Source organism: Triturus cristatus, chromosome 2_1 (genome assembly GCF_964204655.1).
Source record: "Triturus cristatus chromosome 2_1, aTriCri1.1, whole genome shotgun sequence".
NCBI lineage: Eukaryota > Metazoa > Chordata > Amphibia > Caudata > Salamandridae > Triturus > Triturus cristatus.
Genome location: NC_140581.1, coordinates 118818658 through 118846307, shown reverse-complemented (window position 1 = coordinate 118846307; position 27650 = coordinate 118818658). Strand labels below are relative to the sequence as shown.

The window sequence follows — 27650 nt, the reverse complement described above, 5'->3', positions numbered from 1 at the left end:
GAATGAGCTGAGTATCATCTGCATATGCAATGGTGTCTATGCCAAAGGATGAGATAAGATGGATTAGCGGGGCCATGTATATATTGAAAAGTGTAGGACTTAAGCAGGATCCTTGAGGGACTCCAGATCCTACTAACTTTTCCTCTGATCTGTACTGTCCTAAGACCACAACTTGTCTCCTATTTGCGAGAAAGCTCTTTATCCAGTTCAATGCGGTTCCAACAATTCCTGCCGCGGCTAGACGGTCTAATAGAATGGCATGGGACAAAACTTGCCAGCAGTATTTGAATGTGGTGTGCAAAGTTACTTACTTTAATTGAAATACCACTGTCAAGAGTGAAAATGCACTGTATTGAGCCATCGCTGACCCATTCAAATGCTACAAACAACAAAGGGATGGGTGGTTGGTATGCTTGAAGTCATCCCAGCTACTGACGATCGCTTGAGGCCGCATTCCAGTTCATCTTTTTTTCACCCACCATACCACTCTAGACAGAGGCCCACCTTGTGCGATTCAGTATTGACCCTGCTCCTCATAGAATCAGTCCATCCCACACTGCCAGCCATGGCCCCTCCAGAAAAGAGCACAAGCAACCCCAGATCAGCGCTGGCCTTGCTGGGAGAGTGTAGGTTTCAGCACGGCAAATATTCTGGCCATAACTGCGACAAACAACAAGATGATGGATGGAATTCCTGAATTAATCCCAGCCACTCTGGCCACATTCCATTCCATCATTGTACACAAATCATGACATTCTAGACAGGCCTGTCTTATGCAAATCAATACCGACCCTGCTTCTCGAGGGAACAGTCCATCCTAAAATGCCAGGTAAGGCCCCTTCAAAAGGGAGCACCAGCAACTTCATGCCAATTCTAATGCTACGTCATAAATCTATTCATATAGCAATTACTGCTAACAAAAACAGTCTATGTGATCATGTTAAATGATTGATCATCTTATAGCACGAATGAGATTAGGCAATGACAAAAGCTACAAAATCACACAACTGCATATTAGAAGAACCCATATGACCACTGCTTCATTAGAGCCTGTGGTGTCCGGGGCTCGGCACCGGCACCTGATTGACAACACCAGCACTTATGACAGTCTGCCACATGGGAGCGCTGTCTGGCTAATTTAGAAAGGAGCAACACAGCAGTCATTTATCCATTCAATATACATTAAAAAGGAGTCATACCTGCCACCACGCCATTCTTGTAGTGTTGGGTTCCTGGAATAGTGGTAGTTGTCACACTTCTAGGAGTGTGATGGTTGGTAGTTGTGTTGATACTGTCACCGGCAGCACTGGGAGGGGCAATGGGTGGTGCAAGCTGCAGCGGCCTCCTGACGAGCGCCCTGAAGCCTCTTCTTATACAAATTAAGCCCTGCATATGACGACTTCCTTGTAGAGAAACTCAACATAGTTCACATTCCTCTAATCATGTTGAACATTTTTGAATTTATACGGGTAGCCCTGGTCTTATGTGGCTTCTAATATTCTAGGTTTCAGAGGCAGTGTATAGGCACTTCATACACCCTTCAATTATCCTCGCGAGGGTGGCTGCTGATGACATCACACAGAGGCAGCCCTGTGTTGAGATGTATCCTTAATGAACAATTTACTTAAAGGCCGTATCTTTTTCCTTTTGTCATTTAATGAATCTAAAGATGGAACGAAGATGGCCAGTTTACCTCTTGAAGCGCGATCATGAACTCCCACTGAGCTGTTCCTTCCTTTGGAGGCTTTGAAGCATGCAGGTAAAGTGAATCACCATTGGCCAAAGTGTCCAAACATAGGACAAAGGCCACATTGTCGAGGAGTAAGCTGGTTTCTGAAAGTGACAGAAAGTAGGACAAACTTTAGGCAAAAAAACACACACTTGGAGGCATGGCACCATATCTTACTGTACAGTACTGTCTGGAGTTTGGAGGGCAGGGTACTCCATCACAAATGTACACTGTCCACCAAAGCGTTGGTCTGCGCGCTATGGTCTGAGTGGAGCGTACCACCATCTCTCCGATGATGGAGCCCCCGCTGGCTCTGGTGCCAGAAAGCCGACTCCAATGGTCCTTCAGAGTGAGGACATTGGACCGCCTGCCCCTCTTAGAGCAGAAGGTTTGAGCTTTTTTCCCCACCACAGACAGAAATACAATAATGACACACACATTTTGGGAGAAAACCCCCAGATTGATGGTGTCCTCAGTTTTTTGGTTTTTCAGAAACAAACTCCCACTTTGGGAGCTTGTGGCTGAAAAACAAAAAAAAGTCCGGTGAAGTGCCGTCTTCCAACCGTAGCGCCATCAGAGGAAGCGCTGTGATGGCCGCACCTATGAAGGCACGGAGATTACCGATTGGCCGGAGGTGATCTCTAAATCTGGTGGGCAGCAGTTCATCAGGGTGGAGAACGGAATTTTCTCTGCCACTCTTACGGTCAGCAGGCCGCCAAAGTGTTGGGGCCCCGTGGTGGGGGAAACGTGGAGGTGGCAGGCAGGTAACTCTGGAGGTATATGAATTAAGTGGGCGTATGGCTGCCTCGTCATTCACCTAGCAGCGCACGCGCAGGAGCGTCATCAGCAACCCTCTGGGCACAGGGCGATGCCACCACTCACCCCGAAGCAAACGGGTCAGCAGAATGGAAGCAGGTAAGGCTGGGTAAATGTATGTGTGTGGTCAGGCATGGAGTCGTGGGAGGCAACTGCTAAGAGAGAGATCGGATTAAGACAAGGGGAGAGTAGGGAAGGGTAGTGACGAGGAGGGAAAGTACACAGAAAGGAATAGTAGGCAACTTGGGTCTGGTGGAGGCAGGCTGAACAAGTGAAGAGTTTGCAGCAAGGAATAGGAGGTTAGGGGGTCGACTGGTTAATAGTATTACATTTAGGAAATGGGGGTGGTTTAGGTAAAGGAGTGTGGGGATGGGCTACAGATCATTGTCAGGATGTTGTTGAGGGCATTTATTATGTGTGGGTTATGCCAAAGGTTCATGTAACGAGAGCTCTGCTCGCTTCTAAATAAACTGGACTTTTGTACAAAGACCCTAAGGGTCAGGAGTCGTTCTTCCTGCTCTGGCTGTGGCTCTAGTTCACGCAAAGTGGACCCACCTTTGTTGGGAGTCCTGGTCTTCTGTGCTATATACAGGTCACCTTGGAGAGAGATGTGAATGTTACCCCCAAAACATCCCTCTGAATGGGGCCAATTCTTATAGAAATACTAAAAATCACATTAGTGCGAGAAGCGTATGTCTATGATTTGCCTAGTTTCGCTCATTTTTGTGATTTAGAACAGTGACAGGCAAATGCAAGAGGGATCTATTTGTGGGGTACAACTCTCAGCCCTAACGCTATTTATTGCAATATTAGTAAACAAAGTTCCCCAACAGGACACAGGTGGCGGACAGAAAAGGCCGTATATAGGACGACTGCTTGGTACGTCTGGTCCTCGTGTTCCAGTGCCTCTGGCTCGTGGTGATAAATGGCCCTAAAAGAGGGTTTGTGACCCTGTTGTTGAGTTTCCCGCTAGAAAGGATAAAATCCCCCAGTCCAACAAAAAACACCGTCCAAACATGAACAAGGATTCTGCCCAACCCAAACTGGTGCATTTTCTGTTGTCAAGTGCCTCTGTGTTCAGTTACCAGTCTACAGGTCCATTAACTGGTGTCTGGGGGCCCAGTTTCGGCGATGAGCACTTCCGGTCCGAAAAGATCTCAGCATTTTTGCAAGTATTGACAGAGGACAGATGCTTCCTTGGGCCAACACCCCCTGTTGAGTGACCTTTGCTGCTCCCGCAGGCTAGATTTCCTGTAGTCCTGGGACTTCTGTGCATCGTCCTGTAGATCTACAGAACAGAGAGGGATCCACTCACCCCTGGCAGCTAAAATATGATGCGTGTCTCCCTACAGACACTGCTATCAAGCCTGCAAGGACCCTGGCAGGGGCATTTAAAGGCATGGGGTTCACTGCTTGGACACAGAGAAGCAAAGCATTAAAACAACTGCACATTGTACAAAATACACATAATTAAACACCGTTAGAATGTAGTAAATGACACCAGAAATATATAGTTAGAAGCCAACTAAGGGCACAAAGAACGACGCATGCGTCAATTATTACTGATAGAAGTGATAGTAAGTGAGTAGAACACCGACCCTTCTGTAATGGGCTGTGAGGGCTCAGGTCCTGCCATGACCTGCGGTTACAGATGAACACACATGATGCATGTTCTGTTAGCTGTAGGCAGGTGTGTGCCCTCCTGCCACGTCAGTCCATCCTTTGGCCTCCTCTCCACCTCTCCAAGGCACCAGAGGGTCGGTTCGCATCGAGTGACCTCCCACAACAGCTGGACTCCAGCATTTCTATGCACTGCTACATGGAAGGACTGCACAGAACATACTGTCCACTTCCTAGGCAAGTCACTGCGTTAAGATAGTAACAGGAGGTAAAAGTGTACTTTTAATGTAGCAGAATGCAAATGATATGGCTGACTTCCTACCCGGACCCTAAGTTATTGATGAGATAAAGTAGAATTAGTGTGTGAGCTTCGCACATTTTCTAAAGGCTGCAGGAAGGCAAAAGTAAACAAGCCTTACATGTTAGGTAAACATTTCTCCAACAGCATGCACACTGAAAATACTTTAACAGCGTCACACTGTAGTGAGATACCCTACATTTAGGCAGGCATCTATAGGTAGGACATCTCACTACAGTGCGATGTTGTGAAAGGTAGTGACAAAAACCTATAGGTCAAGAAAGCATGGAAAAAGGATGTGTGGAGGGAAACCCTTGGTGGGAGGCCACCTATAGTCAGCAGGTCACACTCTCCAAAGGTGAACTGAAGCTGCCTCCTCACTGAACTTCCTCCAGCTCTACCCTGTGCAGGCCTCATCTCTCAAGTGCACGTTGTCTCTTCAGCTCCTCTTCACCTTGTCGATCCCTGCAGCAAAGATGTCAAAGTTTCTTCCACACCTCTCATAGAGACAGGCACCAGCAAACATTGGGTGCCTGACGGGTCAGTCTAGACCAACGAAACTCCAACTTTGAAGTTCAAAATCTATTTTCCTACCTGAAGCAGTGCATCTTGCTATTGTCCTTGTCTTGGAATTTTTTACCAGGGTCAAAGGGCAAATCTGATCAAGGTCCTTTTGATTATCTGAGCCAGGCTGGGCAATGGACAGTGCTTCCATTGCCAGATTAAATCCAGAATCAGAGTAAAAAACAGGAGTGTGGGATGGGTTTTACAGGACTCGATGGAAATCTATGCTAACTGTATGACAAGCCCTTCATACCCAAGTAAGCTAACTTCACTTTTGGGGGTGAGTCCTAACAGGGGAACAAGAAGGTCATCACATCAGTTCTTTTGGCGGTCCTGCTACTCTGAGGATGGTCTCTAATGCGGGTACTATCAATGTCGTGGTTGTTTAAGACCCTTCTGTACCATGCCACTACTGATCATAGCATCATATTGAACCACCTCTGAATCGCATGAGTAGCTGGGTTAGCTCTGGAAATGTTTGTGCCCCTCCTCGTAGGCTAGTAACAGGTAGTAGTGCTCCTTCCATTGGTTGTTCCTCAAGTGATTCTCCATTCTCCTCCTAATTGAGTTTTGGGTAAACCTTTAAAGACAAGATTGTTAAACCACAGTTTTAGAATTAGATTTTTTTGGGCTTGACTAACTTAACTTATTTATTGCATTCCACAAGGTGCTTTGTATTTCTGAGTGCCAAGAAGCTTTTGCGTATGCACACTTCGTAATTTATTAGAACACTGCACCCTCCTAAAGAAATTCTTGATAATTTACTCTATAAGGACACATCTTGCCCATGTACTGACTAGTGAGAGTTAAATTAAGGTACAAGACCCTCAGATAAACGAAGGGTGTAGTGGGAGACACTGTTACAGTACACTTACACAGGACTATATTCGAAAGTGGTGGTGGTCTGACCTGTGTGTATCCCTGTGATTAAAAGCACCCTATAAAATTACCTTGAAGAGATTGAATGTTTGAGAATGGAGAGGATTTGTAGTCAAATGGATACCACATGGGATTATTGCATGCCATGACAAATAAGAGTCATAAAAGAGTGATAACGAGATGACCATGTGTCAGCTATGAATAGATTCTTGACAGAGTAGAATTAGTTTGAATATGTAAGATTAGATCTACTATGCTATCCTTCAGAGGGGCTCTACGTTTCATTTATTCAAACACTTTCTTATTAGAAATTGCCGATACCGACTTTCTCTGTGTTTTTACTTTGTTTGTCCCTGGTTACCGTCCCTAGCTGGTTACCGTCCCTAGCTATTAATTGTTCTTGTAATGAAAAGCATTTGCAAGCCTCAAAACTGAACGGTACACTGTAAACAAATACATAGTACAAATAATGATAAAATAAAGGTATGCCCTTACTCTAGTGTACATAAAGCTTTGGTGACTCCTTAATGTTTCAGCCCAGATCATTTTTATCTAAATGCACTGAAATCAGACCTCACTTGCCTTGAAGAACCTATAGCGGCATCCAAACCAAAGAGAGCGGTCAGCATAGAGAGGCTTGTACATAGGCCAGAAGATAATGCCGGTGCTAAGCCTGGGCACCTTTCCAAGGTTTTACACCCATAGCATCCATCCAGACCAGACTTCCAGGTCAAGCCAGAACACATAGAAGAAGTCTACCCTCTGTAACTCTCTGCTTTTACATTTGAGACTCTGCCTTCACAACTGAGACTTTAGAGAGTACGATCTCTCAAAGGGCATTGGAGACTTATTCGTGCAGCTATGCTCATGAAATGGTCCAGCCTGTGAATGAAGATTCACCACAGTCTTACTCAAAGACTAGGCTTCTCCATTGTGTTCAATGGGTTTCGAGGGGCAGGCAGCAGATACATTTCTATCACCTGGGCACACCAAGGTGATTCAGCGATAATAGATTCCTTTCATACTCAATCTTTTTTGTTTGCTATGCACACCCAGTTTGTTGCTCCCATCCCATCCTCTGAAGTATTCTGTGACAGCGAAGCGTGCTACATACAGCTCACAATAATGACTTACAATGATTAGCTTTCTCCATCGATAGTTAGGATCTATCTGACCCTTTCAGTACCTGAATGGTCCAGGTGCTCCTCCAGCCAGCGCTTGCTTCCTTGGTAATTGAATTTTCCTCCACCAGTGAGTGCAAACAGAAGGTTGTACCTGACAACGAGAAGAAATGAAACTTAGAAAGCGTTTCCATAGGCCATCCACAGAGTTTTGCATTCTTTCTGCTCATTAATTTAATTGCAGTACACATTAGCAATGTTTCATAAGGTTATGGGCTTGTGCAACAGTGGGACAAACTGTTTCATAGTAGGCTGTGCTTTTTCTTACTGCGCAAGCCACCAATATGGTACAAAATGGGGGTCCTCCATTTTGTCACTGGCGCAAAATTCTATGTAATGTAGTCCTTTTATGACCCTATCCTTGCTGCCTGCTAGCAATGATGATAAGGCTGTTAAGTGGTCCCTCAACAAGCGTCCCTTGAAATTTAGGAGACACAATGATATGTTGGTAACTATGCTTTTTGTCTTGAAAATAATATCTTGATCTTCAAGGGTCAACTTTATAAACAACAACGCGGGACAGCGATGAGCACGTGCTTCGCCCCCAGCTACGCAAATCTTTTTGTGGGCTAATGGGAGAAGCACGTGGCCTGGAGGGATGTACCTGAACAAGTGATGGCCAACATCGTGTTATGGGCCCGCTACATTGATGATCTATTCATCGTGTGGAAGGGCAGCCATCTCGCGGCTGAGGAATATATTGCCTTTCTTAATTGTAACAACTTGAATTTAAAATTTAGTGGGAACATTAGCAACATCACTGTCTGATATTTAGACCTAGAAGTCTATATCAAAGAATCAAAGATTCTTACCCGCTTCTATAGAAAACCAACAGCAGGCAACGCTGCCCTTCATGCTAGAAGCTTCCATCCAAGAAGTATGATTAACAACATTCCCTATGGGGATATCCTTCGGCTAAAAAGGAATTGTACAACAGCCAAAGAATATAATAGATCTAAGGAGGACGCCTTTACTAGATTCAGAGACAGAGGATATTCTTCTGGTATCCTCAAGCAGGCAGGCACATACGAAAACAGACAAAATAGATAGACTTCAGCATCTGATACCCCTAAACCAGAAATGAAATCTAAGGTTACCCCAGCCAGAATGATTACCCCCTATAACGCAAAGTCCTCAGAAGTGGTACAAATATTCAAGAGAAATTGGCATATTCTTCAAACTGACAATATTTTGAAAAGAGTTATTCCTATGCACCCATTAATAACTTACAGGCATAGTAAATCAATTGGTGACCATCTAGAGCACAGTCATCTTAGATCGATTCCATACCAAATACAAAATGTGCAAGGCTTTTTTCTCTGCCTAAAATGTAAGGCGTGTAAATATAGCCATAAAGTATTAGACTATAACATTTTAGAAAGTGGTATGGAAAGAAGCAAGACCAAAACCATCAATCGACTTCGTAATTGTAATTCTGATTTTACTGTGTGCTTTTTAGAATGCCCATGCCCTAAAATATATGTGGGTAGCACCATCCACTCAGCCAAAAAGTGCATATTGGAGCATATGCGCGCAATTTCTAAGAAAGATCCCACCTACCCGGTGGCCCATCATTTTGAAAAAATGCACAATAGTAATCGTGACCTATTGAAATTCTTTTGTATCAACCAGGTCCCCAGAAATGAAAGAGGTAGGGATAGAACAAGACAGTTACGAGCTCTTGAATCTAAGTACATTATTGATCTGCAAACCAAGCCTCCATCAGGCCTCAATAATGACGAGGAACTGTGGAACCATTTAGAATGGTGTTTTCCATTTTCTGTAAAAAGGTGTAACTATAACTGCCTTTATGATTTTTTCATTCCCTTTTTTCCCCCATTCATTAGCACAAGTATATGATTTAATAATTCTTGTGTGTTTTTAATAGGTATATCCATGATTGCAGAAACTCCTCACACCTTCCGTAAAATGGGTTTGCCCATTCAGGGCTCAATTGTGAAAACCTAGAAGTACTCCTTTTAAAAATAAGTTTGTATTTGGTTTCTTAATAGAATTTTATACCACAGTGTGGTTGGTATTATCTATTTTAGATAGTATAAGTTTGCAAATAGCGCAGCGGAATTGACTGTTAGAAATGTTTCTACTCGCACTCTGTTTTTAAATTGAACCAAACCAAATTGCTAATCTTTATCTAGCAGAGCTCGTTATATCGTATACAACATTGAACTGCCTGTAAAATGTTCTAAGATGGCCGCCATGAATTGTGCATAATGCATTAAATTGATTCAGCCATCTTTTATGTCACTGTTTTTAACTCACGTCATGCACTTACACTTCAAAAGGGTGTTTGTAACTTGGTTTCACCTACATCGAAGAAGGCAGAGTGCCAAAATGCATCTGTCGGTGTGGGGGTGGGGGTCCCCAGCACAATAAAATCACTTTTTCAGCAAAATCCTGTGAGTGCTCTCCTTTGGCAAGTCAACCGAACTGTTGGACGACTGGAGAAATATATATATATATACAGTGGCCTCCCTAGTCCAACAATGCTGGTTGCGGGGGACGTTGATCATTTGCGGGATATACAGAATTTGGCCAATACCAGCAGTAGCCAGATTATAGATCCATGTCAAATTAGTGAATCGATCCAAACACCGTTTAAACCCAAATCTACGTTTCACCCTGTCATGCTATATGATAATCTGGACATTTTCCATGAGCAAGTAACTATAGAACTAAAGAAACTCTATAAAGCTACCACTTACGCTCAACGTAACATCAATCGGAAAAATACTCTATTTGCCCAGCTCATGAAAAAACTACAAGATAATGACGATCTAATCATAAGTCAGTCAGACAAAGGGGGCAACATTGTGTTATGGCCACGCAAAATGTACATGAAGGAAGCGCTTGACCAACTTAATGACAAAAACTGCTACAAAAGAGGCAATATGCCGTGTGTAAAACAAGCACAATATGACTATTACTCTTCACTTTTAGCATGGACAAGCGCTGGTCTCCTAAGTGCGGATGAATTCAAGTTTAAAAAAAATGATCATGCGGAGATTGCAGTGATATATTTTATACCTAAAATACATAAAAACCCAATGAAACCACCAGGCAGACCTATTATCTCCGCATGCAATAGTCTCATGGAGAATACTTCAAAATACGTCGACTATTTCTTACAAAGTCATGTGAGAAGCCTGCCTTCGTATCAACAAGATACTGGGGACTTTTTGAGGAAGTTAAACAATGTGACCTGGGACACTGAATGCATTTTGATCACGATGGATGTGACGTCGCTATATACTAGCATACCGCATCAAGACGGGATCAAGGCCATCAAACATTATCTGAATAAGAGACCGATGTGCTTCTATATGCATAACAAAATGATTGTGTCAATGATTTAAACCGGCCTAGACAACAACTACTTCCTTTTTCAAAACCAGGTGTATCAACAAACTAGGGGAGTAGCTATGGGGTCGTGCTTCTCCCCTAGTTACGCCTGCCGTAACATGGGGCTCTGGGAAGAGCAAGTCCTCAAGACCAAATATGCAGAAACCATGAGGCAACATGTGTATCATTGGTATAGATACATTGATGATCTGTTCCTGATTTGGAGGGGCCCTGAACATCTCACACTCCAATTCATCGAACAGATCAACTGCAATGATCTGAACTTACAATTCACTGCGCAATTGAGTAGACAGAAGGTATGTTTCTTGGATGTTGAAGTGTATGTAAATGATAACAACATTTCTACTAGGATGTATAGAAAACCTACGGCTGGCAATACAATACTACACGCTAGCAGCCACCATCCTAGACACCTCATCCATAGCATACCATATGAGGAAATGCTACGCATTAAGCGCATCTGCAACACCCCAGATGAGTGCATATTGGCCCAGCAAGAAAGCAAGGATCGGTTTATTGACAGAGGGTATCCCCCTAAGGTAGTTAACAGAGCAATTACAAGGAGCTCCACAATTCTGAGAGAAGACATGCTATTTAATGAGGCTGGGCACTGGAAGCCAACTGATACAAGTATTAACAAAGTGACAAGAATGATTTTAACATACAGTAGGCAACATCAATCTATTCGTAACATTTGTAATAAAAACTGGGGATTGATACGCAACAACCTGGTATTGGGGGAACATATATCTAGAACCCCCGATTTGGCATTCAGGAAAGTGCGCTCCATGAGCAACATGTTGGTAAAGAGCAGCCCAGAAGTCACCACTCCTAAGAACTGGTTGTCCTCCAGGAAGGGATTTGTGAAGTGTTCAACGTGCAAAGCATGTAAACATGCCATCAGTAAAACATCCTACACTAGCCCATTTAGAGCTGAGGCAGTACACATTAATAAACTGGTAACATGTAAAACAGAATATGCAATATATGTGCTGGCGTGTCCCTGTGGCCTACGCTATATTGGTAGTACCAAGTTGCAGGTTCACAAGAGGATACTCCAGCACATTAGGGCAATCAACAACTGTGATCAGACATATCCGGTCACGAGACACTTCAAGGATACACATGGTAGCATTTCTGCCCATCTAAAATACTATGTGATAGACACAATTCCACCATTACGTAGGGGAGGAAACCCAGAAGCACAATTACGCAAATTGGAAACCAGGTATATCCTGGAGTTAGATACTAAGGTCCCGTCAGGCCTGAACTCCAGTGAGGATTTTCATACCTGCTTACACTTAATGTTGGCTCTCTCTTTCACTACTTTCTGATCAGCTTAAAATGTACATGACTTTGAAGAGCGTTTCTTATGTCTAAGGTTCAGCTAGTTTTAATTGTTTATATGTCTCCTCTATGAAAACCCTTCCCTTTTTGTGAGTTTTTAGTCTCAGCACATAGCACTTTTTTGAGCCAAGATCGGTTTGTTTGGGTGGCACTTTTTGCACTCGCACTTTAGTTCATAATTAAGGCGATGAGTTGATTCTAGGCCCACTTTGGGCATTATTAAAACAGGTATGCAACCAGTATAGGACACTAAATGTTGCAGCACTGCATTTGTAGTTTGGTATTCAACCAGTATGCATAGGGCCGTTTGCAACATTGACTTGAGTTGAAATGTCTTTTGATATTTTGAAATCATTTGCATTAGCAATCAATGTCATGTACGTAATAACTCTGTATTTCTATAAAAATGTATACAGCAAATTATATTCGTACTAATCAACTGACACGTATAACAATGAATTGATTTAAGCTTTGGTATCATTATGGTGATAATAGGTTCCATTGTGAAAAGATACACCCTGCTGTTATACATTTATCCATGTGTCCGCATTACAAATAATTATGTTACTGGTTTTAATCTACCTGTGAAGCAACTCATCCATGTCTATGAATTCAGGTCATGTGACTGATCACGAGATAATGCACTAGCACTTTGAATTTTGGGAAACTTCGCATTCGCGTTATGTGAACAAGACCTCTTGAAGGTCGAAACGCGTCGTGGCAGAGGTGCGTGGCAAGAAATAAAAAATTACGCACTGCTAATTGGGTCCGTTTTCGTCTTTATCCGTGAATTGGATGTTGTATGGCGAAGACCTGAAAAATATATATAAATATATATATATAATATATATATATATATATATTATCTACCTATGGTTTTTTAAGTGAATTTGCAAGGTTTTTTAAATGCTAATTTCTAACTATAACGTGTGTGAAACCTATGTTTTTTTTTAGTGAATATATATATATATATTATCTACTGGCGGTCGCCAGTAGATAGTTATAGTTAGGACCGAGTTCCCATAGGAAATCTGAAAATTCTATTCTGAATAACTTTGGCGCCGGTTGACGAATCCTCGCGAAATTTTCAAAACTAATGGGGCGCTCCGCTCAGCTCCTACCCTGAAAGTCTCGGGGTGATTCGTCAAGCGGGGGCTGAGAAAAAAGGGGGTCCCAAAACGCGTTTTCCCCATGTATTTTCCCATAGGACCTTTAGTCCAAGGTACAGCCCGAACGGCTGAACAGAATTACTTGAAATTTGGCAAAGAGGTAGTCCTCAGGTCAGGCATGTGCCTTTTGCATATATGGTGTCAATCTGTTCAGTAGTTCCTGAGAAAATTGCAGTTAAAAGTACATAAATATCTATATGCACGCACCGTGCACGCACCAAATGTGCGCGAGCGTAATTCGAATTGGTGGTTAGATGTCAGTCAACATTCGAATCGGTCGAAATCAGGAAGTGTCGGACGCCATTTTGTGTGTCGCAGTGAAAAAGAAAGGTGGAGAACGTGAAAAGGGGGCAGGGTAGAGAGTTCCTGACCCCCTAGCCTTTTTCAGGGGGTCCCTGAAGGACCCCGAAGGGTGAAAAAACATTTATTTTTTTTTAAATCGCGGGGTGCTCGCACCGTGCGCGCACAGTGAAAAACCCTTGAAAAAACCCAAAAACATTTTAAACTGTTTATAAGTTTATAGAAGATATTAACTATGCTGTTCAACTTTATCCAAATTAAAAAAAAAAGAGCTGAGCCATTCCATATTACAGGATACAGTCAATCTATAACTATATACATAGGTAGATTATTGTAAAATAAGTATATAAAAAATATAATAATACATACATAAATTAGCATTTAAAAAACCTTACAAATTCACTAAAAAAAACCATAGGTTTCACACACGTTATAGTTAGAAATTAGCATTTAAAAAACCTTGCAAATTCACTTAAAAAACCATAGGTTTCACACACGTTATAGTTAGGAATTAGCATTTAAAAAACCTTGCAAATTCACAGAAAAAACCATAGGTTTCACACATGTTATAGTTATCTGGACATTTCACTCGTAAAAAACCATTGAAATTTCCCCGTTATAGTTAGTTCCGCTAACTATAACTTGCGCGACCGCAATCCACTGCTGATGACGTCTCATATTACATCACTCATGACATGGTCAGTGACATCACTCATGACATCACTGATGACATCTCAAATGACATCACTGATGACATCACTGATGACATCATCCAGTGAATATGTGTCTTTCTGAAAAATAAATATTTTTTATATATGTATATATAAAGGTTAATGGAAGAATAAATGGGTAAATGAGTGTCTAAATGGATGTTTTTTTTGTAAAATTAATTGTATAACTGACTTATTAACAGTATCTTAGTGAATACAGTGATGTAATATGTGACGTCATCAGCAGTGGATTGCGGTCGCGCAAGTTATAGTTAGCTGAACTAACTATAACGGGGGAATTTCAATGTTTTTTTACGAGTGAAATGTCCAGCTAACTATAACATGTGTGAAACCTATGGCTTTTTCAGTGAATTTGCAAGGTTTTTAAAATGCTATTTCTTAACTATAACGTGTGTGAAACCTATGTTTTTTTAAGAGAATTCGCAAGGTTTTTTAAATGCTAATTTCTAACTATAACATGTGTGAAACCTATGTTTTTTTTGTGAATATATATATATATATATATATATATATTATCAACTGGCGGTCGCCAGTAGATAGTTATAGTTAGGACCGTGTTTCCATAGGAAATCTGAAAATTCTATTTTGAATAACTTTGGCGCCGGTTGACGAATCCTCGCAAAAGTTTCAAAACTAATGGGGCGCTCCGCTCAGCTCCTACCCTGAAAGTCTCGGGGTGATTCGTCAAGCGGGGGCCGAGAAAAAAGGGGGTCCCCAAACGCGTTTTCCCCATGCATTTTCCCATAGGACCTTTAGTCGAAGGTACAGCCCGAACGGCTGAACAGAATTACTTGAAATTTGGCAATGGGGTAGTCCTCAGGTCGGGGAAGTGCCTTTTGCATATCTGGAGTCAATCTGTTCAGTATTTCCTGAGAAAATTGCATTTAAAAGCATATACATATCTATATGCGCGCACCGTGCGCACCCTAACGTGCGCAAGCGTAATTCTGATTGGTTGTTTGATGTCAGTCAACATTCGAATCGGTCGAAATCAGGAAGTGTCAGCCGCCATTTTGTCTGTCGCAGTGATAAGGAAAGGTGGAAAAAAGGTGGAAAACGTGAAAAGGGGGCAGGGAAGAGAGTTTCTGACCCCCTAGCCGTAGTCAGGGGGTCACAGAAGGACCCCCAAGGGTGAAAAAAACATTTTTTTTTTTTTTATATCGCGGGGTGCACGCACGGTGCGCGCACGGGGCAACGGTGCGCGCACGGTGAAAAACCTTAAAAAAAAATATATTAATAAATACATAACTTAGCATTTAAAAAAACGTACAAATTCACTTAAAAAACCATAGGTTTCACACACGTTATAGTTAGGAATTAGCATTAAAAAAACCTTGCAAATTCACTTAAAAAACCATAGGTTTCACACAGGTTATAGTTAGGTGGACATTTCACTCGTAAAAAACCAATGAAATTCCCCTGTTATAGTTAGTTCAGATAACTATAACTCGCGCGACCGCCACTCTATCACAAGGATGATGTCATCAGTGATGTCATGAGTGATGCCACTGACCATGTCATGAGTGAAATAATATGTGACGTCATGAGCAGTGGATTGCGGGCGCACGAGTTATAGTTATCTGAACTAACTATAACGGGGGAATTTCATTGTTTTTTTATGAGTGAAATGTCCACCTAACTATGTTATGTTATGTTATTATTTGACAAAGCGCAAACAGCTGCCCCAGCAAAGAGGCGTCCCGGCGCTAAGAACCACGGAGACTCAACGGAGGACAGAAGGAAAACAGCTGGGAGGCCTAAGAGGAAGGGAATAGGTAGGTTTTAGCAGCTTTCCGGAAGGCGGACAGATTTTCCAATGAGCGGATGTTCACTGGCAGGGTGTTCCAAAGTTTGGCTCCCAACACCCTGAACGAACGTCCACCAGTGCGGGCTAGCTTTGGACGGGGTACCGTCAGCAGATGCTGGCCTAGAGAGCGCAAGTTGCGCTGTGGCACATAGGGTGTAAGGAGTGGCCGGAGAAGTTCTGGGCGTCCAGTTTTAAGGATTTTAAAGATCATGGTGAGAGCTTTAAACTGGATTCGGGATTCGATGGGAAGCCAGTGCAGCCTTCGAATTGTGGCTTTGGCTGAACATCTGCGGGGAAGGCCGACCAAGGTTCTTGCCGCGGTGTTCTGCACGCGTTGCAGTCGTGTTATCTCCGCTTTGTTGGCCCCCAGAAGTAAGACATTGGCGTAGTCCAAGTAGGAGAGAATTGTGGCTTGGACAATCATTTGGCGAACCTTGGAGTCAAAGAAGCCGAGTATAGGTTTAAGGCTCCTTAACAGGCCCACACAGGTGGCCGCTACCTTTTTTGTGTGGGTCTGAAAGTTTAGTGAGGAGTCCATCCAGACGCCAAGGTTTTTGACCAAAGATTTGGGGGGTGGAATGGTGCCCAGCGACGAAGGCCACCAGTGCTGGTTCCAGTGGCTAGTATTCTTTCCAAGGAGCAGCACCTCCGTCTTTCCTGCATTCAACTGCAGGCAGTTGTCTGTCACCCACTGTGCCACAGCATCCAGACCATCTCTGAAACTTGTGGCAGAGGTAGAGGGACCTTCGGTGAGCGTGATGGCCAGGTGCGTGTCATCGGCGTATGACACCAGCATGAGGTCCCATTCTCTGGCTACTACGGCAAGTGGTTGCACATATAGGTTGAAAAGGGATGGGCTGAGTGCAGAGCCCTGAGGGACTCCCTGTCCGATGAAATGGGACTGGGAGAGGAATGGAGGAGCTGAAACCCGAAAAGTTCTGTCTTTCAGGAAGGAGCGGAACCATTCCAAGGCAAGGCCTGAGATTCCCACAGTAGCCAGACGATTTAACATAATGTTATGAGATACCGTGTCAAAGGCAGCGCTGAGGTCCAATAGGATCAGCGCAGCACTTTGACCGGCATCAAGTATCGTCCGGAGATGTTCCGAAGTGCCTAGGAGGGCGGACTCAGTGCTGTGGCCCGGCCTAAACCCGTTTTGGGATGGGTCTAAGATGGTATTTTGATCCATGTGTTTAGATAAGATGATGTTCACATGGGCCTCTGCAAGTTTGGACAACCATGGGAGCAATGAGATGGGTCTAAAATTCTCCGGTTTAGAGGGATCAAGGGTCGGCTTTTTAATAATGGGAGAGACCCACGCTTGTTTCCAAGCAGTCGGGACCCTAGCCGAGGAGAAGGAAAGATTCAAAATGAATGCCATGGAAGGTAAAAAAAAATCTAGGGATTCGATGAAGTGGGCCGGTCTCATAGGGTCTGCTGGGGAACCAGATTTAACCTTCCTACATAGTTTAGTAAGGTCCTCATGAGAGATTTCAGGGATGTGCATCAGCGTGGTGCCATTACTAATGGGTATAGGGGGGCTGAGTGCTGTATCAGAGTGCTGTGGGAAGGTTTTATAGATTTTTTGCACTTTTTCAGTGAAGAATGTGGCAAGGTCCTCACATTGCTGCGCAGAAGTAATGCTGGAGGAAGGAGATTTGCTACTCTGCAGTTCTTCTACAAGTTTGAATACCACTTTGGCGGGGTTAGGACTGGAATGAATTTCTTCAGCATAGAAGGCGGCGCGTGTAGAGCAAATAGCTTTGTGGTATAGCTTTTGTTTGGACAGATAGAAAGCTTTGTCTCTGTCATTGTAATCTCGCCTCCAGGCTCTTTCAGCTTTCTTACATTCCTTCCGCATGGATTTCAGGGTGTTGTTGTACCATGGGTTGGAGGGGGAACTGCGTCCCTTAGTCCATTTGAGGGGGATGAGAGCATCAAGACCTTGAGTGATCCAGTCATGGAAGGCCGCATATGTAGTATTGATGTTCATATGTGCATCTTGATGGAATTCTCCTAAGGTGGAATGCAGGTCACTGGTTGAGAGTTTATGCCATGGTCTTTTTAGGCGGGGGTAGGCTCAGCCCTGTTGAACATTTCCTTAATCAATATAGTGAATTTGATTAGGTAATGGTCTGTCCATCCCATGGGTTTGGGCGTCTCTGTTATAGTCTCTGGGATGTTAGTGAAGACAGGGTATAGTATATGTCCAGCGGAATGGGTAGCGTCCTGGATCAGAGGGTATAGTTGTAGGGCTGACAGGTCGGCCAGAAGATTTTTAATGATGGAATCTTGATTCCGATCGAAATGGAGATTAAGGTCTCCTAATATGGTGAAGTTTGCCGAGCCCACCACGAGGGAGCTCGCCACTTCAAGGAGAGCTTCAATGAATGTAAACGTGGGTCCGGGGGGTCGATAAATGTAAAGGCCAGATAGAGAGAAATGGGGGCCCGCTGTGATCTTAAAGCGAGCACTTTCACAGCTCGAGATATTTTTTTTGATAAAGGAGCAGAGAAATTGCTTTTGTATATGACAGCAATGCCGTCACCTCTAGTGTCTCTATTTATTGATTTCATTTGGTAGCTCTCTGGTAGCGTAAGGTTAGATACACTAGTCATATCATCATGAAGCCAGGTTTCGCAAATAAAGAGAATATCAGGGTTCTCTTCGAGTAGGAGGGTGTGAACCTCTAGGTGGTGCTTAGCGAGAGACCTAACATTTAGTTGTAGAATGGTGAGAGGGGTTTGTTTATGCACAACTGAGAGGCGCCTAGGTAGACAGGGGCTGGGTGTAGAAAAATGACATGACTTACATTGAAGGCATGTTTGTCCGAGATGTCCCAATATCCTCTCGCAGCTCTTTCCAGGGTTCAGGGCGACAAGGAGTTCTCTGTCATAGTGGTAGATTTCCTGTGTGGCTTGGCCAGGGGGACAGGAGAGAGGCGATGTCTTGGCGAGGACGGGCGCAGACGGGCTTGCCTTAGGCGCGCCTTCGGCGCACAAACGGCGCGCCCGCTGCGCCCGTCCGCTGCGCGTACGATGAATGCACATGTTATCAAGGGGGTGAAAAGGGCGGGGGCGTGGCCTCGGAGTGGGCGTGGCCTCGCGCCTCGCCGGCAATGGCGGCAGGAATAGTTTTTGAACTCGAGTCCGCAACAGAGCTGAGTCCGCTGTGCGGTGAGCTTAAGGATCAGGCAACAGAGTCCTGAGGTGCCAGGAAATGAAGTGAGTAGTTAAAAATATAACACAATTTAGTGACACACAAGTTTTTAAAAAGGTACGTGCGCTCCCGGCTTCCGCCTCAGGAGGGTGCATGGGTCTGAAGTAAACACTCGTATTCAGCGTTTTATACAGATTAGGGCGGGGGGCGTGGCCTCGGAGTGGGCGTGGCCTCGCCGGCAATGGCGGCAGGAATAGTTTTTGAACTCGAGTCCGCAACAGCGCTGAGTCCGCTGTGCGGTGAGCTTAAGGATCAGGCAACAGAGTCCTGAGGTGCCAGGAAATGAAGTGAGTAGTTAAAAATATAACACAATTTAGTGACACACAAGTTTTTAAAAAGGTACGTGGCGCTCCCGGCTTCCGCCTCAGGAGAGTGCGTGGGTCTGAAGTAAACACTCGTATTCAGCGTTTTATACAGATTAGGGCGGGGGCGTGGCCTCGGAGTGGGCGTGGCCTCGCGCCTCGCCGGCAATGGCAGCAGGAATAGTTTTTGAACTCGAGTCCGCAACAGCGCTGAGTCCGCTGTGCGGTGAGCTTAAGGATCAGGCAACAGAGTCCTGAGGTGCCAGGAAATGAAGTGAATTATTAAAAATATAACACAATTTAGTGACACACAAGTTTTTAAAAAGGTACGTGGCGCTCCCGGCTTCCGCCTCAGGAGGGTGCGTGGGTCTGAAGTAAACACTCGTATTCAGCGTTTCATACAGATTAGGGCGGGGGCGTGGCCTCGGAGTGGGCGTGGCCTCGCGCCTCGCCGGCAATGGCGGCAGGAATAGTTTTTGAACTCGAGTTCGCAACAGCGCTGAGTCCGCTGTGCGGTGAGCTTAAGGATCAGGCAACAGAGTCCTGAGGTGCCAGGAAATGAAGTGAGTAGTTAAAAATATAACACAATTTAGTGACACACAAGTTTTTAAAAAGGTACGTGGCGCTCCCGGCTCCCGCCTCAGGAGGGTGCGTGGATCTATAACCTGTGTGCAACCTATGGTTTTTTAAGTGAATATATATATAGATATATTTTTTTTTACCAAGAGCCTGAGCTTTCAAGAATGCACTCCCAGTCACGGCTAACCCTTACGGGATTAATTTCAGTAGAAAGCCGACAACAGATTCTCTGGTAATTTCTGCTTGAATCCGACGCCTTTCGAGGCACAGCCTCTTCCTCATGGGTTTCTGTTCAGAATGCGGCATTTGGATTTCCAACTTGCATGTTGCCTTTATTGTCCGCCCACAGTGGGCCACGTTGTTCACGTTGATTTTAAGCACAGCATGCTGGACTTAGTAGTCCGTATTGGTACATTGTTTACCTTTAGTAGGTTCCTTGCCGCATTCATATTAGCACAATGTATATTTACAGCATTAAAACACCTTTAGTAGGTCCAAGAAGGTAGTTTCTGCAATTTTTTCTCTTCCGGACTGTGCTGATCGTGGCTGTAGAAAGTTCTGATGCCGCGCAGCCCTTTCCTTTCTTGTTTTCAAATGAAGGTGGTGCAATTCTTCACGGCAAGGCCGCCGTGTTAATTATTTTTTACCAAGAGCCTGAGCTTTCAAGAATGCACTCCCAGTCACGGCTAACCTTTACTGGATTAATTTCAGTAGAAAGCAGACAACGGATTCTCGGGTAATTTCTGCTTGAACCCGACGCGTTTCGAGGCACAGCCTCTTCCTCATTGGTTTCGGTCCAGAATGCGGCATTTGGATTTCCAGCTTGCATGTTGCCTTTATTGTCCGCCCATAGTGGACCACGTTGTTCACGTTGATTGTAAGCACAGCATGCTGGACTTAGTAGTCCGTATTGGTACATTGTTTACCTTTAGTAGGCTCCTTGCCGCATTCATATTAGCACAATGTATATTTACAGCATTAAAACACCTTTAGTAGGTCCAAGAAGGTACCTATATAGATATATATTGCTAGCTTCGTCTCTCTGACCTCCAGTTTGCCCCGGAAAGGACGAACACGGACCCAAGGTTTCTAGTGCAAAAGGTGAGTTTATTCGCTTCCCCGCACCGCCACCGCCATAACGCGTTTCGGCCTTCCAAAGGCCTTGATCACATGACGCGTTGCAATGTGCCTTACCTACATGTAAAGTGCAAGTGCAGAATTACGTGCTAACACAGGTGACTAATTAATAACAATGGAAGAGTTACTATCGTCAAATAAAATAGCATAAAACACATGATTGCACCAGATACAGGAAAAAGTTCATATGAATATATAAACTTATAAACCCAGATTTGTTTGGCTGTTAAGATCAATCAATATTTCTTTAAATAAGAATTATTAAAAGAATAAAAAAATTGCCAATGCTGGAGGCACCTTATATACAATCCTCTATATGCAACAATCCGTGTAAAACCTGTAAACTTAAAAACACAATGTATAATAATAACAATACAAGTGTTAAAACTGTGCTAAAAGATGTATTGAATCCAATAAAAACCATGAAAAAAGTAAGTACTTAGCTACTTTTTATCATAGATACTCAAAACAAGCATTTTCTCATTATGCCTAGATCGATTGCTATTAGTTTTCCACTATTGACACTAATTGAGCCCTTAGTGAGCTTTCTCAATTTCTCCATGTACTACTGTGATTGAGTGAAAAATGTGCATGACGTGTCACCTTATAGAATCTCAAATAGATTCCAAAAAGTGCTAAGTGCTATGTATATACAGATAAGAACCTTGTGATTCAGAGACTAAAATTACTGAAATATTTGATTACATATGTACATAAAAAGATCGAAAACAAGAGATTTTAGACATCGATTACTGTACAGTTCATCATCGGAGAAATCCCTCATAAGCAAGTGAAGAAATCCTCACTTGCATTGAGCCCGAATGGAGTCTTTGTATCGAGCTCCACAATGTACCTAGTTTCTAAAAGATGTAGTTGGGCCTCACGGTTGCCTCCCCTCCTTAAGGGGGGGGATATTATCGACAACAAAATATTTTAGATGTTCCGGGCTGCCGCCATGTGTCTCACCAAAATGCCTGCTACTTATAGCTCTTATGTGCTGGAGTATCCGCTTGTGCACTGGCAACTTGGTGCTACCAATATAACGTAAATCACAGGGACACTCCGGCACATATACAGCGTATTCAGTCCAACATGAAAGCCTTTTCATAATATGTACAGGGTCTAGTTTAAATGGGCTCATATAGCATGTTTTGTTCTCAAGTTGCTAGTGCTGGGTTGGGAAAGATTTACAAAATCAGAGGAGGTCTTCTAGTTCTTTGCAAAACAAATGTAAATGTGCTTTACTTAAAAGTGATCCAGACCATCAAGAGGTGTTGTTCATCCTTGTTTTAGTCTCATGGACATCATCAATAATCTTCATGTTCTTGCTGCCCAAGTCATGTTAGTAGGTGAATATTGAAGTTAAATTCATTTAAATTAGAAATGCTTCTGCAGCACAGATACCTTTTAGCTTTGCAATCCCCCGTTGCTGATGGGTAACTGCATCAGTAAGAAAAAGGATGTTGCTTATGCTGAAAAAACAAAAACAAAAGTGCTGCAGCATCATGTTGACATGTATTCAAAAAAGGTCAACTGTGTGTCATGATGCTGCCACTGCCATTTTGTGTAGCAGGACAGTGGGGCAGGGAAGCAACAGATAAGATGGAAGCAGCATCATGGAACGTGTGGGGATGTGAAAGCCAAGCAGCACACAGGTGAGAAAGAAAGAAACACTTGCCCTCCAATGGCATGCTGGACTTAGTAGTCCGTATTGGTACATTGTTTACCTTTAGTAGGTTCCTTGCCGCATTCACATTAGCACAATGTATATTTACAGCATTAAAACACCTTTAGTAGGTCCAAGAAGGTAGTTTCTGCAATTTTTTCTCTTCCGGACTGTGCTGATCGTGGCTGTAGAAAGTTCTAATGCCGCGCAGCCCTCTCCTTTCTTGTTTTCAATGGAAGGTGGTGCAATTCTTCACGGCAAGGCCGCCGTGTTAATTATTTTTCACCAAGAGCCTGAGCTTTCAAGAATGCACTCCCAGTCACGGCTAACCCTTACTGGATTAATTTCAGTAGAAAGCAGACAACAGATTCTCGGGTAATTTCTGCTTGAACCCGACGCGTTTCGAGGCACAGCCTCTTCCTCATGGGTTTCGGTTCAGAATGCGGCATTTGGATTTCCAGCTTGCATGTTGCCTTTATTGTCCGCCCACAGTGGGCCACGTTGTTCACGTTGATTTTAAGCACAGCATGCTGGACTTAGTAGTCCGTATTGGTACATTGTTTACCTTTAGTAGGCTCCTTGCCGCATTCATATTAGCACACTGTATATTTACAGCATTTAAACACCTTTAGTAGGTCCAAGAAGGTACCTATATAGATATATATTGCTAGCTTCGTCTCTCTGACCTCCAGTTTGCCCCGGAAAGGACGAACACGGACCCAAGGTTTCTAGTGCAAAAGGTGAGTTTATTCGCTTCCCCGCACCGCCGCCGCCATAACGCGTTTCGGCCTTCCAAAGGCCTTGATCACATGACGCGTTGCAATGTGCCTTACCTACATGTAAAGTGCAAGTGCAGAATTACGTGCTAACACAGGTGACTAATTAATAACAATGGAAGAGTTACTATCGTCAAATAAAATAGCATAAAACACATGATTGCACCAGATACAGGAAAAAGTTCATATGAATATATAAACTTATAAACCACTGCCATTTTGTGTAGCAGGACAGTGGGGCAGGGAAGCAACAGATAAGATGGAAGCAGCATCATGGAACGTGTGGGGATGTGAAAGCCAAGCAGCACACAGGTGAGAAAGAAAGAAACACATGCACTCCAATGGCATGCTGAAACAGAATAGAGATAAAGCAGTAACCCTAAAGTCATCCGAGGACGGATGCAAGCCATCCAGTCAAAATGCGCGGGAATGGGACAAACACAAGAAGAGAAGGGAAAGCAATGAAACAAGAACCAAGCAACTGAGACTGACAACAAGCAATGATAAGCAAAGGCTAACACAAGCCCCACTCTAGACAATGGTATTGTACACAATATACCTTTGAAAACAGGCAGCTAACCGCTGGCTATAATTGATATCTAAAAATGTGATTCTGATGTACAACGCTTCACAGTTTTCATAACTGTTCATTAGCATGAATTATTGAGTCATGTTCCCTTCTCAGTGGCAGAAGAGTGTCCTGAAATGGGGGCAGGAGGACGCTGGGTCTATTTATAAAATATCAGCCCACAGTATAGATCAGAAAGTGAAAGTGAACATGGGGAAACACGCAAAGAGTCTCAAAGTGTGAAAGTGTTCTTTGTTTTTTTCTGGATCCCTGTGAAAGCCTGGACATGTGAGTGTTTCCATACCAAAGAAAAGAAAACAGTTATATGGAACATAGTATCTCAGAATACAGTCTGCGGAAATATCATCTGAGATAAAAAATATGTCCTAAATATTCTTCCACTGGGTGTAGAGTTTCCCCTCATTCCATATCTTTATAATAGATATTTAGAACACAATATTCACATCAGACAGTATTCTGACTTGGATATTGTGGAACCGCGCCATAAAAGTATTCGTTGCAGATCATGAAGTACCATCTTTTCTACAGATGACCTACCTGGCCCGGCTTCTGGCATCACTGTACAGCCCACGGAACAGCCTCATCAATTCTAATAAAGCCGCCACCCCACTGCCATTCGAGTCAGCACCGAAGGACAGATACTGCAAACACAACAACAAAATGAGAGAGTTGCTTCATATTCCAAATACTTCAACAATCACTTTAGAGAAACTCTTTAACAATAAACTCTTTGTTTATAATCAGTTTTCCTTAGATATGAAACTCTCTGTTGAATGCAGATTGAGACAGTTTTATTACGTGTGATTTATTTAAAATATAATATATATGCAAAGTCATGAATGTAATTGCTCCCAGACACACATACAATGTAAATCAAAGACCAAGGGGTGGGCATGGCTCGGTTTAACCAAAAGTCTCCATAGTCTTTTTTAACTACAGCAGAATAGATACAGCATGGATGGACAAGTAGTTGTTGAAAGATCCAGTGTTGCAGAGTGCTGATGTGGGGGGAGGGTTTGGGGGAAGGTGGGGTGCAGGGATATGGAGGGTCTGGAGGAATAACCCATGCCGAGGGTCCAGCGGCTATTGCCTTCCCTAAAGAAAAGGCCCTCTCACTCCCTCTCAATTCCCGCCAGCCATGCACGGGAAGGAAAGTGGGAGGATGGACATGAGAAGAAAGTCTGCGAAAGGAAGCACGGCAAAAACAACAAGCATTTGCAATGCAATAGGTCTCGCATTTGCAAGAGTTTGTGCTATTGGCATTGTAAATATCAGTGCCTTTTAATGATATATTTTAAAAATCTGAAAGCGGTACGTAAACATGCACTTTGTGCATATGTGTGCAGTCTTTGCTTACAAAAAGCAAGGAGTATAAGTGCGTGTTTACGCACCGCTTGCAGCTTTTCCGAACACATAAATAAAAGGCATTGTCATTACAATGCCAATAGCTCAAATTCTCGCAAATGCAAGACCTATCGCATTGCAAATGCTTGTTTGGAACCCAGAAAGTGCTGGTCACTGTTTTCCAACAAAACATTGATTTTTAAATGAATACTGAGTTATAGCACAGTGTCACAGGGGAGCAGTTACAGTACATTACCCCACCATGTAAATACACATGCACACGTAATACTTGTTCAGATTTAAAGAAAGCTCTGGAGGGGTAAGGTTGTACCTGCTACCATGTGTATGCAACATAGCTCCCAAAGTTTCAGATTGCCACGTGTGACATTTTTATAATTTCAGTGTAATTATGAGTAACGTTCAACGACTATAAGTGACACTTCCCTGTTTCTGCAAGCAAATACATGGCTGCACATACAATTTTTAGGTCTTGCGCCTAGCGTTGCAGTGTGCAGCACTTCTCGCACAGTGAGAGACCTCTTGTAGGGGGTTTCGGAAACTGACCCAGGAATCGCACACGCACAAGCGTGTGCTTTTCCTTTTGGGCCACGCTATTGGCTTTTGCGTGTGTCTTTTTTACAAAGACAGCACGCAATTGGCCAAAGGCGGGTGCATTGCTCCGCCCATGGCGTATTGGTGTCAGTTACCCGCACCGCCAACATGTGGTTTCAATTATCGTGCCCAGACACGGGCGCGATAATTGAAACCACATGGCTCGCTGTGGCGTGCGCGCGCTCTCGCGCCTAGCGTTATTTTTTTCAAGGTGGAGACGTTTCGATATAACAAAGATGACAGTATGGGTATCATTACTTGAATTAAGAAGTATATTGTAAAATGTGATCTTTCCGATCGTGTGTTGCATTTCATGTTCCGTTACAATCAGCGGTTTCATATTTTAAGAAGTAGGATAACATTATACACGTAAGTCATCTTCAATATTTTATTTTCCGTGTCGAGGCAACTTGTTTGGGAGATATCTATGGCAATAATTAATCCTACTCTGCAGCTGCAGCTTTGCTCACCCACCTTATCAACCCCAGAGTGCGCAGCTCTACTCACGTTGTCAGCACCAGCACATCACCTTCCTCGTCAACTGGTGCCCGGTCACTTACAGACAAAGGTTCCTTTAAACATCAGCGACCCGTTCGCAGCTCATACTACACCACAACTGACGGTCACTTTAGTCTGAGGACCAACCCTCTTTCGCTATTCTGAACAGGCATTTTTGGCTTGGCTTGATTACACGAATAGGTTCTTCAAAGTCCCCCGAGGCACTGAATAGTTCACTTTGACTTGACAGAGGTATACTCTTCAAAGTCCTCCAAGAGAACTGCAAAACTCATACGGTGCCTCGAGTTACGTGATAGATGTAAAACGCCCGCCTCCTTGGGAGCATGTAAACAAAAATCAGCCAATCAGCATTGTTACATTGAGCACACTAGACCGCGCATCCCTGTCAGAGTAAGGCGTCAACATTGTTAGGGGTATTTGTAAACCCCTGACTATATAGCTGCTGAAATGTTTAAGCCTAACCGAAAGAGGAGCAGCATCCATGCGTCAATATTGCTGGACTTTCTTCACAAGCGAGCATAGGACACGAGAGAAGAGCTACCATGATATGTAGATGTTGGAAAATAAGAGAAATCTTTGTAGATTGTAGTCTAAATTGAATATACCGTATTTCTAATTAAAATGATAGTGCTAGGTATATGTAAAGATGCCTGGATAACGCACCACCCGCATTTCGAGCGCGATGACCAGTACACTGAGCTATATTATTTTAGACACATCAACAGTTTCATGTATCCCGTCCCACTTAGCTGTCTCGTATATTACATTGGGACATCTATCGCTGCTTTCCAATGATTTTTCTTTTCTTCCCTGTTGCCACAGCTGCCTCTGGTTTTATCTCCCAGTCAACGTGGAACTTGCTGGCCTCGCTCTCGTGAGCCTTTATTTACTTTTAAGATTGCTACTGCTGCCATAGCTGTTTAAAACTGGAAGCAGTGCTTTAACAAGTCCGTCTCACATCAGCCGCCAACGCCTCGGGTGCACTTGTGAATAGTGATTCCCTCTCACAGCTCGGCAATGGGGGCCCCCGAAGAGCGCGCGCTCACTGAAGACCCGAAGCTCGTGACAGTGAACGGGGCCTGCAC

The 27650-nt window shown here is 43.6% G+C and overlaps 1 protein-coding gene across 3 annotated transcripts in view; it reads right to left on the bottom strand.

Moving 5' to 3' along the window:
- Nucleotides 1-27650, bottom strand: part of LOC146863856 (BOS complex subunit NCLN-like) — a 239404-nt gene that overhangs the window by 49922 nt on the left and 161832 nt on the right. For all 3 annotated transcript variants that reach the window (XM_085628490.1, XM_085628507.1, XM_085628499.1), the window contains exons 6-8: nucleotides 24628-24731; nucleotides 7093-7181; nucleotides 1694-1833 (exon numbers count right to left, since the gene is read on the bottom strand). In XM_085628490.1, coding sequence (XP_085484616.1) covers nucleotides 1694-1833; nucleotides 7093-7181; nucleotides 24628-24731 — 333 coding nt within the window. The remainder of the gene's footprint in view (nucleotides 1-1693; nucleotides 1834-7092; nucleotides 7182-24627; nucleotides 24732-27650) is intronic.